The 14,214-nt window shown below is 32.9% G+C and overlaps 2 protein-coding genes and 1 long non-coding RNA gene across 5 annotated transcripts in view; 2 read left to right on the top strand and 1 right to left on the bottom strand.

Moving 5' to 3' along the window:
- LOC127844376 (carbonyl reductase [NADPH] 1-like) overlaps positions 1–14,214 on the top strand; it is a 199,712-nt gene that overhangs the window by 68,937 nt on the left and 116,561 nt on the right. The gene's annotated exons all lie outside the window — the stretch shown is intronic.
- Positions 348–2,865, bottom strand: LOC127844384 (uncharacterized). Its single transcript, XR_008032697.1, has 3 exons — positions 2,762–2,865; positions 2,596–2,654; positions 348–1,166 (listed from the first exon to the last, which is right to left on the bottom strand). It is a non-coding gene; the product is annotated as an uncharacterized LOC127844384 (long non-coding RNA).
- On the top strand, positions 3,348–7,513 carry LOC127844378 (uncharacterized). 3 transcript variants are annotated; one of them, XM_052374522.1, is made up of 6 exons: positions 3,348–3,401; positions 4,067–4,173; positions 4,388–4,539; positions 4,742–4,811; positions 5,024–5,121; positions 7,063–7,513. In XM_052374522.1, the coding sequence occupies exons 2-6, from the start codon at positions 4,119–4,121 to the stop codon at positions 7,387–7,389; spliced, it is 702 nt and encodes a 233-aa protein (XP_052230482.1). In that variant the 5' UTR covers positions 3,348–3,401; positions 4,067–4,118; the 3' UTR covers positions 7,390–7,513. The 3 variants fall into 3 exon arrangements, with proteins under 3 accessions (XP_052230482.1, XP_052230483.1, XP_052230484.1); XM_052374523.1 differs by lacking the exon at positions 3,348–3,401 and adding an exon at positions 3,425–3,654; XM_052374524.1 differs by lacking the exon at positions 3,348–3,401 and adding an exon at positions 3,723–3,758.

Below are 14,214 nucleotides of genomic sequence, written 5' to 3'. Positions count from 1 at the left end.
TGAAAAATGAGGATACGGAAATTTTGGGTACGAAAAAAAATGTGGGTACGAAAATTTTGGGTACGAAAAAATTATGCCAAAAATGCCTCTTGTTCTCAATAAAGTTTTACAAAGAACTGTGGATGGTCTTAAAGTCCATGTACACTGCAGCTATGCCAAATCTTAAATTAAAGATGCGGATAAATGACAAGCAATAACAATTACATATTTGTGGTGATGTAGATAAACTTAAATTGATGCTTTTATACCCATCCTCTTCAAAAGCATCGTTACACCAGGTCTGTCAGTACTTTGATTAAGAAATAATTTGTCTAGTATCGTGTTGGTGTACGTTAAAACATATCGGATGAAATATCACTATATATATTCAGCAAAAACTCTTAAACTTACATAATAATAACATGTGTATAACAATTTATGTATAATTGGCTGACTGTCTTTATTAATAAAAAATATCACGTGGATCTGTTATAATTGACAAGTATGCACATATAATATAATGTGTATTGGTACATGAATATAAACATGGCACCGATGTAACGGATATTGTATCCGCCTAGCGAACGAAAAACATAAATTGTACTTTTTAGTCTGTTGTAAAATAATATACTACTATACATATAACAGCCAGGAAAATATGAACAACTAAAATACAAATTCTTTTTACACGATTGGCATAAACAAAAAACTCGTTAGTAAAATATTACCCTGGCAACAGATAGGTTACCAAAGAAGATGATTTTCAAATCAGTTCGTAATAAACAAAATTAATAACAATTTTCACGTCGAGCGACGATGAACTCTTTTTGTTCCTCTTCCTGTACTTCACCACCAAAAAAAAAGGACTTAAACCATCGAAACGGGAGTGTAATAATGTCCCTTATTTTACGTAAGACACTAAAGTGCCTTTTAACCATCATGCAAGTATTACCTTCTCTAAATATCACCATGCGTGATTTTATATCTGACTCAGAACAGCCCTCCGGCCTACATAGAAGTTCGTCACGGTGATCAAAAATGATTAGTAGTTCAGTGCAATCCTCCATCTCAACCGCGACTTGTTTCATCGCATATCTGAACAAGCGCATATCTTCTCTGTTCAGAGTTTCCCTAAATGGTCCTACCATCGTCCTGATCTCATTTATTGTTAGTTCAGGTGGTTCACTCTAAAACAACAAATTTAATATACTTATTGCGAATAAAAGCGCCCTTAATTTGATTGTTACAATATTCTTATAACATAAATATTTCAGTGTGTATGCATTAAGTACATATAATTGACAGAGATTAAAACATTGCATTATTGAAAAGAAAATGAACGTATGCAATGTATAACTGGTCTAATATGAATAGGAACTTTAACTGTCAATGATAGTTCTTTAAATAACCAAATAATGCTCAAATATTACGGACAATGAAGACTTATCAACAGTATTATTGATTACAGTATACAAACTGTCCTTAATAGCACACAATTTCAATGCAATAGTAAATCGACATTTGAGGTGACTGAAAAGAATAAATACATGGTCAAATTAACACATTTCGGTCGATTGTTTGACAAAGCAGGCCAGTAGCACAAGCAAACTCCCGGATGTTCTTGCATGCATAGTGATTTCCCCACAATGCGACCACGTATGGAAGCAAACATGACCACCCAAATTAACAAATATCACCATAAATGATTAATTTTGCTATCAAAAGGTTGGGGGACTTTGCAGTTTATATCCACATAAGAAAATGAACCCGCATTGTTCTCAGTAGTTTTAGACATTTTGTAGATGGTAATTGTATAAATAAATCAGGGGAATAAATGTCTAACCAATATAACTGTCTCTGATGGAATAGTTTCTATACACAATATAAAGAAAATGGATAACCATGAAATTAAAAGCTTTTTAAGATGTTTAAAGAGATAGAATAAATATATAATGTTCGAAAAATTAATTGAAAATTCCATCTTCTTTGTTATATTTGGTCATATTAATTGTCAATAGTATATATTGACTGAGTTCTTAGCTGCAGCATGTGAGTAAAATATTGGGTCAATTTGGGACCTCTTGCTTATATCGATATTGTTTGCTAAATTACATTCAAATATAATATTGATGTAAGCAATGTTAATTTTCCCCAATATGTATTAATTTAAAAACAAATGCACTTAAAAGCTTTCCTTCTGTTCTTAATTACATTATATTATCATGGACTTTAAAGACGACATGAGATGTACGATTCGACAATAAAATTTACGTTGCACCAAAACATATTGTTACTAATAAACTGAGGATTAAATAATAAATAATTATGTATCAATATTTTGTGTGCAGACAACATTTAGATATGACAGAAGTTAGTTCAAATTTATTCGTTAATATTTAAAACGTGCAATTTATGTGCTAACAAATAACGCATTGACAAAAAAGTTACTGATCGATGACTAGTTTATGCTCCTGAATGATTTCTTTGTCCACAAATGCAAATCTGTAATATGCCATTCGGTGAGTATATGTTTCAGCACACACATTATTCAACCTTTTGTTAAAACTGTCTACCCAGTGCATATGATGATTTTTATTTAATGATTTAATCACAAACCTTTGTTGAACTGTTGCCCATAGTTGCGTCACGTATTCCTTACGAATTCTGACTGAAAACTGAAATACAATATGCATACTTTATTATATTAGATTCCTATAGAACATGTAATTCAACGTCTTAACAAAATTATGACAACGAATATATTTACTATCGACATTGATACCTGGGATGCGTGCTTCAAAGAGCGTTCGTGAAGTCTAATTGTATCTGACGAGTGAAAATTTAAACATCCAGTTGACTGATTTAACATTGTTTAAATCAACTGATAACCGCTGCAGACCGGCGAATGACATGTGTTTATTGACTATGACACCCCCTTACTCAGGTTCGCAGTTTCACTATTCACATAATTTTAAACCACGGCCAATTGTTTTGTTAATAGTGTATTAAGTGTTATGTGAAACTGTAAAAATTAAGTTTACCAAAATTTATAGAAAGTGTGTATCATAAGAATTTGAAATCACAAACAGCTAGGTATTGCACAAGTTTTTAACTATGAACAATCAATTTGGTATGCAAATTAAATCAGTAAAATTTAATATGCAGGTGCTTAAATAATGACTTGTAATACCATGTGACATTACTTTTAAAATGTAATTATCATTTTTTCCCTGCAAAAAGAAGTCATATACTTATCAGGAATGCTAAATATAAAAAAAATAATGCAGTCGCATCTCAAAGTGATGAAAGTTTAAAGTTTAATGTTGGCTACGGCACTGAACCTGAATTATACGTGCTGATAAAAAAGTGCATTTAGACTTTACCATTTAATTTTGCGTCAGTAATCTGGTCGACGACGAGAGGTTATCATATTATTTTAACTAAAAAAGACGTTTTAAAATTAGTATTATATGTTGCACGACGTTCCACTTTAAAAGAAGATTAGATGAAGGCCTTCGGATTGTTTTTATTAATTGAAATACATACGGGATTAGTGTTTTGAAATAAAACGGATAACTGGCGTTATAACTAAAATGCGAAAATTATATAATGCACCATTTGGGTGTATTTATATAAGTATTTATTCATGTATTGCCGTTAAGAGATTGATTTAAGGCAACGTGTTTACATTTACAGTATTTATTTGTGATCATATATGTGAACATTGAATAAAGGTTGAATAATTATATTTTAAAATTGGAGTAGTATAACGTGTCATGGTAAAATTTATTTAAAACCTAAATCAAATCAGCTCGAAAATTTTACCCAATTGTAAAGTACTGATATTTTAAATTCTAAAAATGTAAGTCACTGTATATGTTTTGTTATCTACAAAGCCACACAATAAACATGTGCACGGCTTGTTGGTTTTTAAAAATTTTTTGCCTCCGGATTTTCCCGGTAAAGAGTAAGTACAACATCGCAGCGATTGTATTGCCGGGCTTTCAAAATATAATATGAAATAAGTTCTGTGTAATCAAACTGTTTTACATGACGGTGCTAACGCTCGGCTTTAATTTATTTCCAGAGTCATTTGCTATCTACTACATAAATTATAATTTAGTGCGATTTGGTGTGAAATGGCAGAGCAGTATATCCCTTGTCCTCCGATTGACGTCTCACCTATCAGCAGAGGTAACTGTGTTTTCAAAAATGCCTGCAAATGGAAAGTATTATTAAAGAATGTCTTAATGAATTGAATTAGTCAACAAAATCATACTATTGAATGCACATAGATAGTGTTTATTAATTGATCAACATGAAATGTGTGTATGACAGCGGTGTAAAACTGCAATGTTGTTATTGGTCTAAATAAAATGACGCCATATTTCGTTTTTGTCATTATTAGAAAAGGTGACATTACCTTCAAGCCCACAAGAGCCTGATACAGTTGTTGTTGGTATATCATCAACTGCAGAAAAAGAAGAGTCTCGCAAACATTGTGGTGGTGAACTATTAGTATATGCGCCAAAAGGTTTTTGGGCAACTGCAAAAAATAAGGTAAACACAAATACTCGTCCAGAACTGCTAGAAACAGAACACGTGGTTAAAACGCGAAGTGCCTGTATTAACTTTAAACAATAGCCAATATGCTTACAACGCTTACACGAAAAATTCTATAAAAATGCGTTAAATTATCGAGTATGCTTCATGAGATACGTAATCTCTAATAATCTTATTTTGTTTTTGTTTGTCTTTTCAGAAAATGTTCTCAAAAGTTGTGAACGCCGTCGATGTTGGGAAACGAATGTTTTTGAATATTTTTAAGAAAGGTATTTTAGTGAACTGCACTTTAGAGATACTTCGTTTTTTTTCATTATTATTTGAATTAGCGAATGAAATCATAAGTCATAAACAATAACCATTATGTACACATAAATCGAAGAAAATACAGCGATGTAAAAGCATCGTATTGGTATAGATGTGAATATAATGTTACCATGTTACGTTTTTTTACGTTTAAAAAAGGCGACATTACTTTCAGGAAAGCAAGAACTTGGCGAAGCTTCTGATGGGATATTACCTACTGAAGACGAAGGTGTTATGGGAAAGAAAGAAAATGGTTTCAAAACAAACACTATGGTACGTAGCATATTGACAAAAAAGCAGCAGTAACTAACCAAACGGCCACATTGATAAGGAGATTTTGATGTAGTTAACCATTTAGTTGATTTAAACAATATTATATTTTTACCAACCCTCTCCGGCACAAACACGTTTAAAGGTGGGAGGGGGGTAAGGTATTCCGAGTGGTATTGCCGCCTGGCCGTCCGGACATCACAAAAACCGATATATTTTCGATGGCATGACGGTTAAACTGCAAGAGATTTCATGTCAAAACGTTTAAATTAGGTATATCTAAGTGAGGGAAAGTGCGGCGTCCTCGTATGAAATAGTTTCAGGCATTCGTTTTGATTAAAGTATGTATTGTTCTGCTTAAATACATGTATCGTTACATAAGCATGTCAAATTGATGGGTCAAATTAATTTGTTGAACTGCATATACGGGCGTATTTACTATTTGGTAAGTGCACCGACACGAAAACAAACATCAAATAACCATGTAATCTTGTTACGATCTATAATTAATTATAATTAGTTTTGGGCTATATTGATGTTCATATATGGCATGCATTATTGCGAAACCAGATGTATACATGAACTATGCGACTCTTTTTACAATATGCAATTTTGTGTATAGCTTATCTAAATAGAGAATACTAGGTCGGTGCCGAATAAAGCAAAGTTTATTTTGCGAGGCTTAGAAAATCTGAACCACGAGCCTTGGTGCTTTATTCGGCACCGACCTAGTATTCGATTTATCTCATCAATTTTCTTAGTCTAAAATTATTTCTTTAAAAATAGAATAGGAAAATCGAACTACACGGATAATCCCAAAGTTATTTTAAGCAAACATTGTTTCATTATTTTAATCGTGCCGAGCCTAATACATTACAAAAAGATCAGTAACTAACCTGTTTTTCTGTTTATCATACCTCTACGTCCCCGATTTTTAAGAAATAATAAAAAAGAACACTAAACAACTGCAGCTTTAGCGTGAAAGAACATGCATTGTGTCGTATGACGTGTTAATAATGACGTCACGAGTACGCGCACTTAATATTTGTAAATAATGTTTATTTTTGCTTTTTGAGTTGCATTATTTGTTAAAAATATATTACATCTTGGTATCAAATTGTTTGTTTTGTTGAATCTGATTCGATTTTACTAAAAATGATTACTTTATAGTTGATTCCGAGTAATATGACCATTCTCCGCCGCGCGTGACAGCTATATTTCAGCACTGCCGAAATAGAGGAAAATTTATTCCACAGTGGTTTATTTCGACAATGCACGTCTGATGATGGGATAAATATGTAATCGTTATCAGCTTGGGAAATAATAGGCAGAGATATTTACGGGGGTTGAGGGCAGTTCACATAAAGAATACATCTCGCTTTTACATATGTATAGTTATTCCCTTTTGTTTATTTTTATTTTGTTCAGGGAATATCTTTAAAAAAAAAATCTGTAAACAAGAACCTTAAAAGATAGATTGTTCTAATTTAGAAGATGTGCAGTGCAGAAAAGACATTATTTTTGCGTTGATACTTTCAGTGTAATCGCTAATTGATGCATTTTATATTTACATTTGTCCAGGTTAATACGAAACAGTATAAGTGCTAGCTTCAACTGTAATAATATAATCCCAAACTAGCAATGCCCTCAGACAAAGAGGCAAACAGGAGTATTTCAGACACAACAGTGACGGGTCTAGTTTTATTTATGTTGCGTTCTTTCAGCATTGTCAAGCAATTAACATGGGTGTGTTGGAAAAGCTATCGTTTGGTTTTGTGGAAATACAGGATCATCTGATAAACTACGACGTGTACTGGATCATTAATTGACTAGATTTCGTTTATGACATCAAGTTATAACTACAAAATTGTTCTTATTATAAAATAAACTCAAATGTATAAAAAAAATGTGCGTTATTCATCTGTTGTTCTGTTTTTGTTTCAGAAATGTTACACAATAAGCAAGATAAATATTGGAAAAGCAATCATAAAGTGGTGCGGAAACGAAAGTAAAGCTGATGTTACAGGGCTACGGCGGTTACTGCAAGCGGTCATTGACTACATGGCTACCGAAAAGGACCAATCTGTTTGGCAAAATGCTGAACTGGATATTTACGATTTATTCTACAAGCAATACAAACTCACGTCGGGAGATGGAAAATGTAAATTCTATGTTTCTTATGATGAACTAGACTCGCCTATAGTGATACCCAAACAACGTCCGAAAATTTCGGTCAGCAAATTGTATCAATACATGTTAAGTAAGTACTGATTCGAAGAATGGAACTTCACCTGCTGCTTTATGGAACATCATATGTACGAGCGTGTAAAATGCAATGAAAAAAAAAAAGACGTTGAATGGTCCGGCGTGTAGTTTATGCTAATATAACAAGATATTCAATGAAAAATTACATTGCCTTGTATGCTTTTAACATTACGTTATATGACAGTTTGAAACATAATGTAAATGGTTAAATATTTGGAACACTGTAGAATAAATTTGAATTCAAATACAAAATCAGACAGTTCATTGTATGGTGATATTTCATGAAATGTGTAAACGTGTATACAAGTATTGTCATAATAAATCCAATCAATGAATGCGGATTGATACAATAAAATAAGCGTTTTCATTATTTTGGCTATTGCCATGCTATATTACAGCATACACACAACAAACACCAACAGCTTCGACTTATATACACATAATCTGACACCGCTAAGAACAGTTCTAAACATATTCAAATTAACGCTTCAGATCCATCAGTAAGTGAGAAAATCTGTTGTTGTTTTAATGTAAGACAAAAAAACAGTTGCAAAACAGTTTTAAGAGTAAACATGACTAACACATAAATAACAAACACACAAAGACAAAAATATGAATACAACTGAGGTAACCGCCTTGGAACGGTCAATGAAAACATGAGAAAAGGGGGCCTTTTCACGAATGGGTAAACTGACAAAATTGAAAAAAGTTGTTTCAGATTCGCAAATTTTCGTTAAAGTTATGATATTTGTGAAGAAACAGTAATACTGAACATTTGCCATGCTCTAAAATAGCCATTAGATCTATATGCATATTTTGACGATTTAAAAACCTGAAAATTATAAAGTGTTGCAACGCGAAACGAATTAATAATTTGGAGAGTTCTGGTGTTGTCGTTATATTTTGTGAAACTACGAGGATTGCTTATATGAAGTATAAAATACATCTGTCATTATATCCGGAAGGATGGCCGAGTGGTCTAAGTAGTTGACTTTTTACTCCAGGACTCCAGGGGTTTGAGCCCTGCTGAGGGCAACCTTTTTTTTAAATTTTATTCTTGATTTTTTACCGGAGTTTTTAAGATCCAATGTTTACATTTATCAATATGAAGCATTTAATGACAAACTTCAAAACATGCCAAAATCTGTGAAAAGGACCCTTTAAAGGGCTGTAGACCATTTACATTGCACAGAGGTATAAAGGTTAAATTGACCTTTGTTAATAATAGGATATGTCTGTGGGAACCCAGACACTCCTGTCAAATGCTATTTTGATAATCTCCACGCAATGTGTGTTAGACAACTGGTCTCTTTCATTTCAATGGATCGTTGTTTTGATAATATACTCTAATGAACTCCGCTTCACTTCTCTTTTGTACTTAAAATTACAAAATGCGCTCAGTGAAAAGGGGTGAGTGTAATGATACTTCAAACGCTGACTAACAGATTTAAAAGTCTCTTGGTTAAATTAACTACAAATTACACCCAATGATTGTAACGCTTAAGTATGTAAACCACGTGTCAGGTACATATGAAGGCTATTTCAGAGCGGGGGGTTAATATTTATTTTGAAGTAAAAAAGGAAAATGCTTTCATGTTTAAACTCTATTCACAATCACCATTATATTCATTACTAGTTAAATAAAACAACTCGTGAAGTTTATTGAGTAAAAGACGCGTGCTTATTTATACTAGCGGACTGGCTCGAAAATGCTTCGTTAAATTGATGTTCACAAAAGTTAAAATGACGGATGAAAAAATAAACCACCTAATCCAACGACACTATTAAACCGTGCATACTCGTACCTAAACGATTTTATTATAACGCATCAATATGGCGGATCCATCCTATATTAAACCGACGGAAGTCGTCAATAAAGCGGCAATCATTCGAACCGCTTAAATGCTCGCTCATGAAAATTCAACCGATGGTAGTGAAACAGCTAAAATGCTCACTTATCATATTTCAAACCGACACAAGTGAAATCGTCAATATAGCGGCAATTATTCGAACCGCCCGCTAAAATGCTCACGTATTATATTTCAAACCGACGGAAGTGAAACCGTCAAGATGGCGTCAAACCGCCAACATTCTTGCTCATCATATATCAAACCGCCATAAACCGACGGTTGTAAACCGTCAAGATGGCCGCCAAACCTATCAACCAATCAGAAGGCCGATCTCACTCCATTACAACCAATGAGAACATTGGAACGTCCAAGATGGCGGTATAAACCGTCCAAGATGGCCGCGAAAGCCCTACTTTTATACTACTTAATAGTATTTTTTATGTCTAATTTTTAAAATAATGATGAAGTTAATTCGTCTCTTAATTGTTTTGATTTATGTTTGCAAATGAGAATTACAGTCGATGTGAAATATTGGAAAGGAGAAATTGTGTGTTATGTGATTTGTGTAGCTTATATATTATGAAAAAATGCTCAGAAAGATGTATGTCATTTGATTTATCATGTAACATTGCTTATTAGCTTCTTTTATTTTAGTTTTTAGTTTATAGTTAATGTATGTGCTCAAAAAGACAATATTACCTTTTGGAAGATAAAAATGCTTCAATTTACGTAAAAAAGACACAAATATCGATTTTTGCCCATAGCATACTTGAGAACCTATAAAAGCGAATGACAGTTACACGACAGAAAGACATGTGTATGTAGCAAAAGATAATAAATAAATAAATAAAAAACGAAAAAGGTAATGCAGATACATATTCACGTTAAATAAATAATTCACGTGTTACTGTTATACTACAAAATCCTACTGTTTACCATGTCCGAATTATTGAAGTATAACTAGATCACTTTCCGTGAATGTAACAAAGATTACAAGGAAATCGTAATGAAAGATAAAAGTAGCTGGCTCATCCGCAAATTCATCATTCTACATAATAAACCCTATTTTTATACAGTGTACACAGGTACAGTTTGTTTAATTATTACCATTACAAAAATGTAAGTAGAGTAATACAAACAATTACCAATAAATAAAAAGCAAATCTTTTCTAGAATCGTAAGCTCGAATGCCTATATATTTGGAATGCACCATCAGATAGTGGTCATGCAAATTATTTTTCCAGATCATTCCAATGGAGTCAAAACTCGCAACGCATACGTTATTATTATTTTTAGAAGTAGTATTATTCTTATGTAGTAGTAGAAGTAGTAGTTGTAGTAGTAGTAGTAGTAGTTGTAGTAGTAGTAGTAGTAGTAGTAGTGGTAGTAGTAGTAGTAGTAGTAGTAGTAGTAGTAGAAGTAGTAGTAGCAGCAGCAGCAGCAGCAGCAGCAGTAGTAGTAGTAGTAGAAGTAGTAGTAGAAGTAGTAGTAATAGTAGTAGTAGTAGTAGTAGTAGTAGTAGTAGTAGTAGTAGTAGTAGTAGTAGTAGTAGTAGTAGTAGTCGCAGCAGTAGTAGCAGTAGTAGTAGTAGTAGTAGTAGTAGTAGTAGTAGTAGTAGTAGTAGTAATAGTAGTAGTAGTAGTAGGTAGTAGTAGTAGTAGTAGTAGTAGTAGTAGTAGTATTAGTAGTAGTGTTAGTAATAGTAGTAGTAGTAGTAGTAGTAGTAGTAGTAGTAGTAGTAGTAGTGGTGGTAGTAGTAGTAGTAGTAGTAGTAGTAGTAGTAGTAGTAGTAGTAGTAGACGTAGTAGTAGTAGTAGTAGTAGTAGTAGTAGTAGTAGTAGTAGAAGTAGTAGTAGTAGTAGTAGTAGTAGTGGTAGTAGTAGTAGTAGTAGTAGTAGTAGTAGGAGTAGTAGTAGTAGTAGTAGTAGTGGTAGTAGTAGTAGTAGTAGTAGTAGTAGTAGTAGTAGTAGTAGTAGTAGTAGTTGTAGTAGTAGTAGTAGTAGTAGAAGAAGAAGTAGTAGTAGTAGTAGTAGTAGTAGTAGCAGTAGTAGTAGTAGTAGTAGTAGTAGTAGTAGTAGTAGTAGTAGTAGTAGTAGTAGTGGTAGTAGTAGTAGTAGTAGTGGTAGAAGTAGTAGTGGTAGAAGAAGTAGTAGAAGTAGGAGTAGTAGTAGTAGTAGTAGTAGTAGTAGTAGTAGTAGTAGTAGTAGTAGTAGTAGTAGTAGTAGTAGTAGTAGTAGTAGTAGTATTAGTAGTAGTAGTAGTAGTAGTTTGAAATTATGAACCATGAAACTCCAAAAACCTTATCAGAAAATGATAATGTAGACCTTCCGTAGTCTTTAATTTAAGGCAAGTTTCTAATCACGTATGCATAACATAAGAAAGATGGTTATTTTTGTTTTAATTTTAGTTCCCATTTTTGGGAATCCAATCCGTTAAATTCATTTAATTGTGAAGCAAGATTTAATTTATTAGTTATGTGTATACTTTTTATAGTACACATTTAGATTATTTTGCTTAATATGTTTAAAGGGGCCGTCCAACAGATTTTGGCATTATTGAAGCATGTCATTAAATGCTTTATATTGATAAATTTAAATATTTGACCTTAAAATCTCCAGTAAAAAAAGAACACAATTTAAAAAAGGAAAAAAGTAACCCTCAACAGGGCTCGAACCACTGACCCCTGGAGTCCTGGAGTAAAATGTCTCCCGCCTAGAGCACTCGACCATCCACGCTCACGCTTAGAGCGGATGTTTTTTTTACGTATATAAGCAATCCTCGTAGTTTCCCAAAATACAACGACAACAACAGAACTTTCCAATTTATTCAATCGTTTCGCGTCGCACGACGCTTTATAATTTTCAGGTTTTCAAATCGTCAAAAGATGCACATAATTGATATTTAAGAGCATGGTAAATGGTCAGTATTACTATTTCTTCAAAAATATCATAACAAATACGAAAATTTGCGAATCTGAAACAACTTTTTTAATTTTGTCAATTACCAAATCGTTGGACGGCTCCTTTAAGTGTGTGTAACGTTATACAATTTTTTATATATTATATGTACTCACCAGGGCTATGGCAATTCATGAGTATATTTACTATAATTTATACGTATTTCAAAAATAAAATATATTTAAACTTAACTCATATGTTTTAATAAAAGTTCACCTTCAAAGTATAACGATATTACTATTCAAAGTAATATGCTGGCATGATTGCGATTGTAGATCGAGCAGCGTATTCGAGTTTAAGTAAGCAAAGTAAGTTTATGTGTAAAGCGTTTAAAATGTATTGGTGTGGCCCTTAACCATCCCAACAAAAGTACGCATTCTATGAAATCAATTTGTTGTGATATATGTATTACCCGAAATGATAATGGTGTTTGTTTTATTAGTTTACATCAGTATACACTTTGACAATGCTATCAGTCAAACCTAATCGGGTATATTTAGATTTAAATACCCTATTCAAAGAAATACATATAAAAGTTAATGCGTTTATGCGGTCGACAAAAATGATAACGGTTAGATTTCTATGAATTTATGATACTAACAGATAAATAAGTTCATGGTATTTTTAAACTCGAATGGTATCATCATGACATGACGGTCAAAGGTATTGTAACTAAGTCGTATCGTATGGTATCAAATGACGGCACATAGAATAATATTCAACCAAACTAAAATTCAGAAGCATGGGGGAATTTAAATTTAGGTACCATTCTTATCGTTCGTTATTTCAACCAAAAATACCCCCGAAAAAACGTATGCTAATATTAATACAACAAAATTATTAAATATAATTCAGAAATGTACTTTAAAAGCAGTTATTTAGTGATTATGTAAACAAAGTGGTGACGAAATTGGTCGCTGTTATTCGGTATTACAGGATTGTACACACTTATAGCAAATAACTGTTTCATAATATAAGCAATAGAAATTCGGAGGGGATATGGTAATTGGTCCTGTCCGTCTGTCCGTCTGTGCGTCTGTCCGTTTGTCCGTCCGTCCGTCCGAAACTTTGTCCGGAGCATAACTCTAAATCTACTCAAGGAATTTACTTGAAACTTGAAATATAATCAGATGGCACGTAGGAAAAGTGCAGTGACTAAGAACCATAACTCTATCTACCTTTTTTTTGTATTATCTCCCTTTATTCAGGGCTCGACATTAACGGTAGTCCGACTTCAGGGACAACCAAATTTTTAGTCCGGAGAAGTAAATATAGAATTTGCTAGTCCGACGGGACAAGCGGTCGTTATAATTTAATTACTTAAAAAAATGCCTTTAGATCCGTTATTTCTGTGGAGTTACCACAACACTTTTTCGATTATATTATGTTAACGTTTAAACGACAAACCGCAAGGCATTCTGATAGTTCCATGCAATACTACACCGTACTGTTTACAATGGAAGCAACCCTTAACATTTGCCTTTGCCAAGATAACCAGAATATTCTCCCTTGTAAAGAATATGCATTTTACGACACCGGTACACACCGATCTTAGAGACAATTAACGAAGTGACGTCATCTTTATGTATAACACAAGTTTTTGTAAGGTATTATGGCTTTGTATGTTTAAAAATCAATAAGCTCGAGTTTTCCGTTATTCTAGTCAGTTCTTTTTGTATTGAAATCGCCTACAATTATGTTAACATGTATTTTTAATGATTACATTCTTTATGATTTGAGCATTTTGTATTATTTCATTATTTGGCAAGGTACTGAGCAGATTACTATATAATGGTCAGGACAATTTGCTTTTTGGTCAGGACTAAGTGAAATTTTGGTCTACTTGACCGACCGGACAAGTGGCTTCAAAAGTTAATGTCGAGCCCTGCTTAATTTCATAATAAATTTTTGTCCGGAGCATAACTCTAAATCTACTAAAGGGATTTACTTGAAACTTGAAATATAAACAGATGGCAAGTAGGAGAAGTGCAGTGACTAAAAACCATAACTCTATCTACCTCAGT

Source organism: Dreissena polymorpha, chromosome 9 (assembly GCF_020536995.1).
Source record: "Dreissena polymorpha isolate Duluth1 chromosome 9, UMN_Dpol_1.0, whole genome shotgun sequence".
Taxonomy (NCBI): Eukaryota; Metazoa; Mollusca; class Bivalvia; order Myida; family Dreissenidae; genus Dreissena; species Dreissena polymorpha.
This window is presented reverse-complemented; position numbering and strand designations above follow the sequence as displayed.

What these genes read in the sequence shown, in the direction of transcription:
- LOC127844378 (XM_052374522.1), top strand. Translation starts at nt 4,119, where the DNA reads ATGGCAGAGCAGTATATCCCTTGTCCTCCGATTGACGTCTCACCTATC. An exon ending in CGTCTCACCTATCAGCAGAG is followed by an intron (nt 4,174 to 4,387) that starts GTAACTGTGTTT and finishes TGTCATTATTAG; the next exon opens with AAAAGGTGACATTACCTTCA. An exon ending in GTTTCAAAACAAACACTATG is followed by an intron (nt 5,122 to 7,062) that starts GTACGTAGCATA and finishes TTTTTGTTTCAG; the next exon opens with AAATGTTACACAATAAGCAA.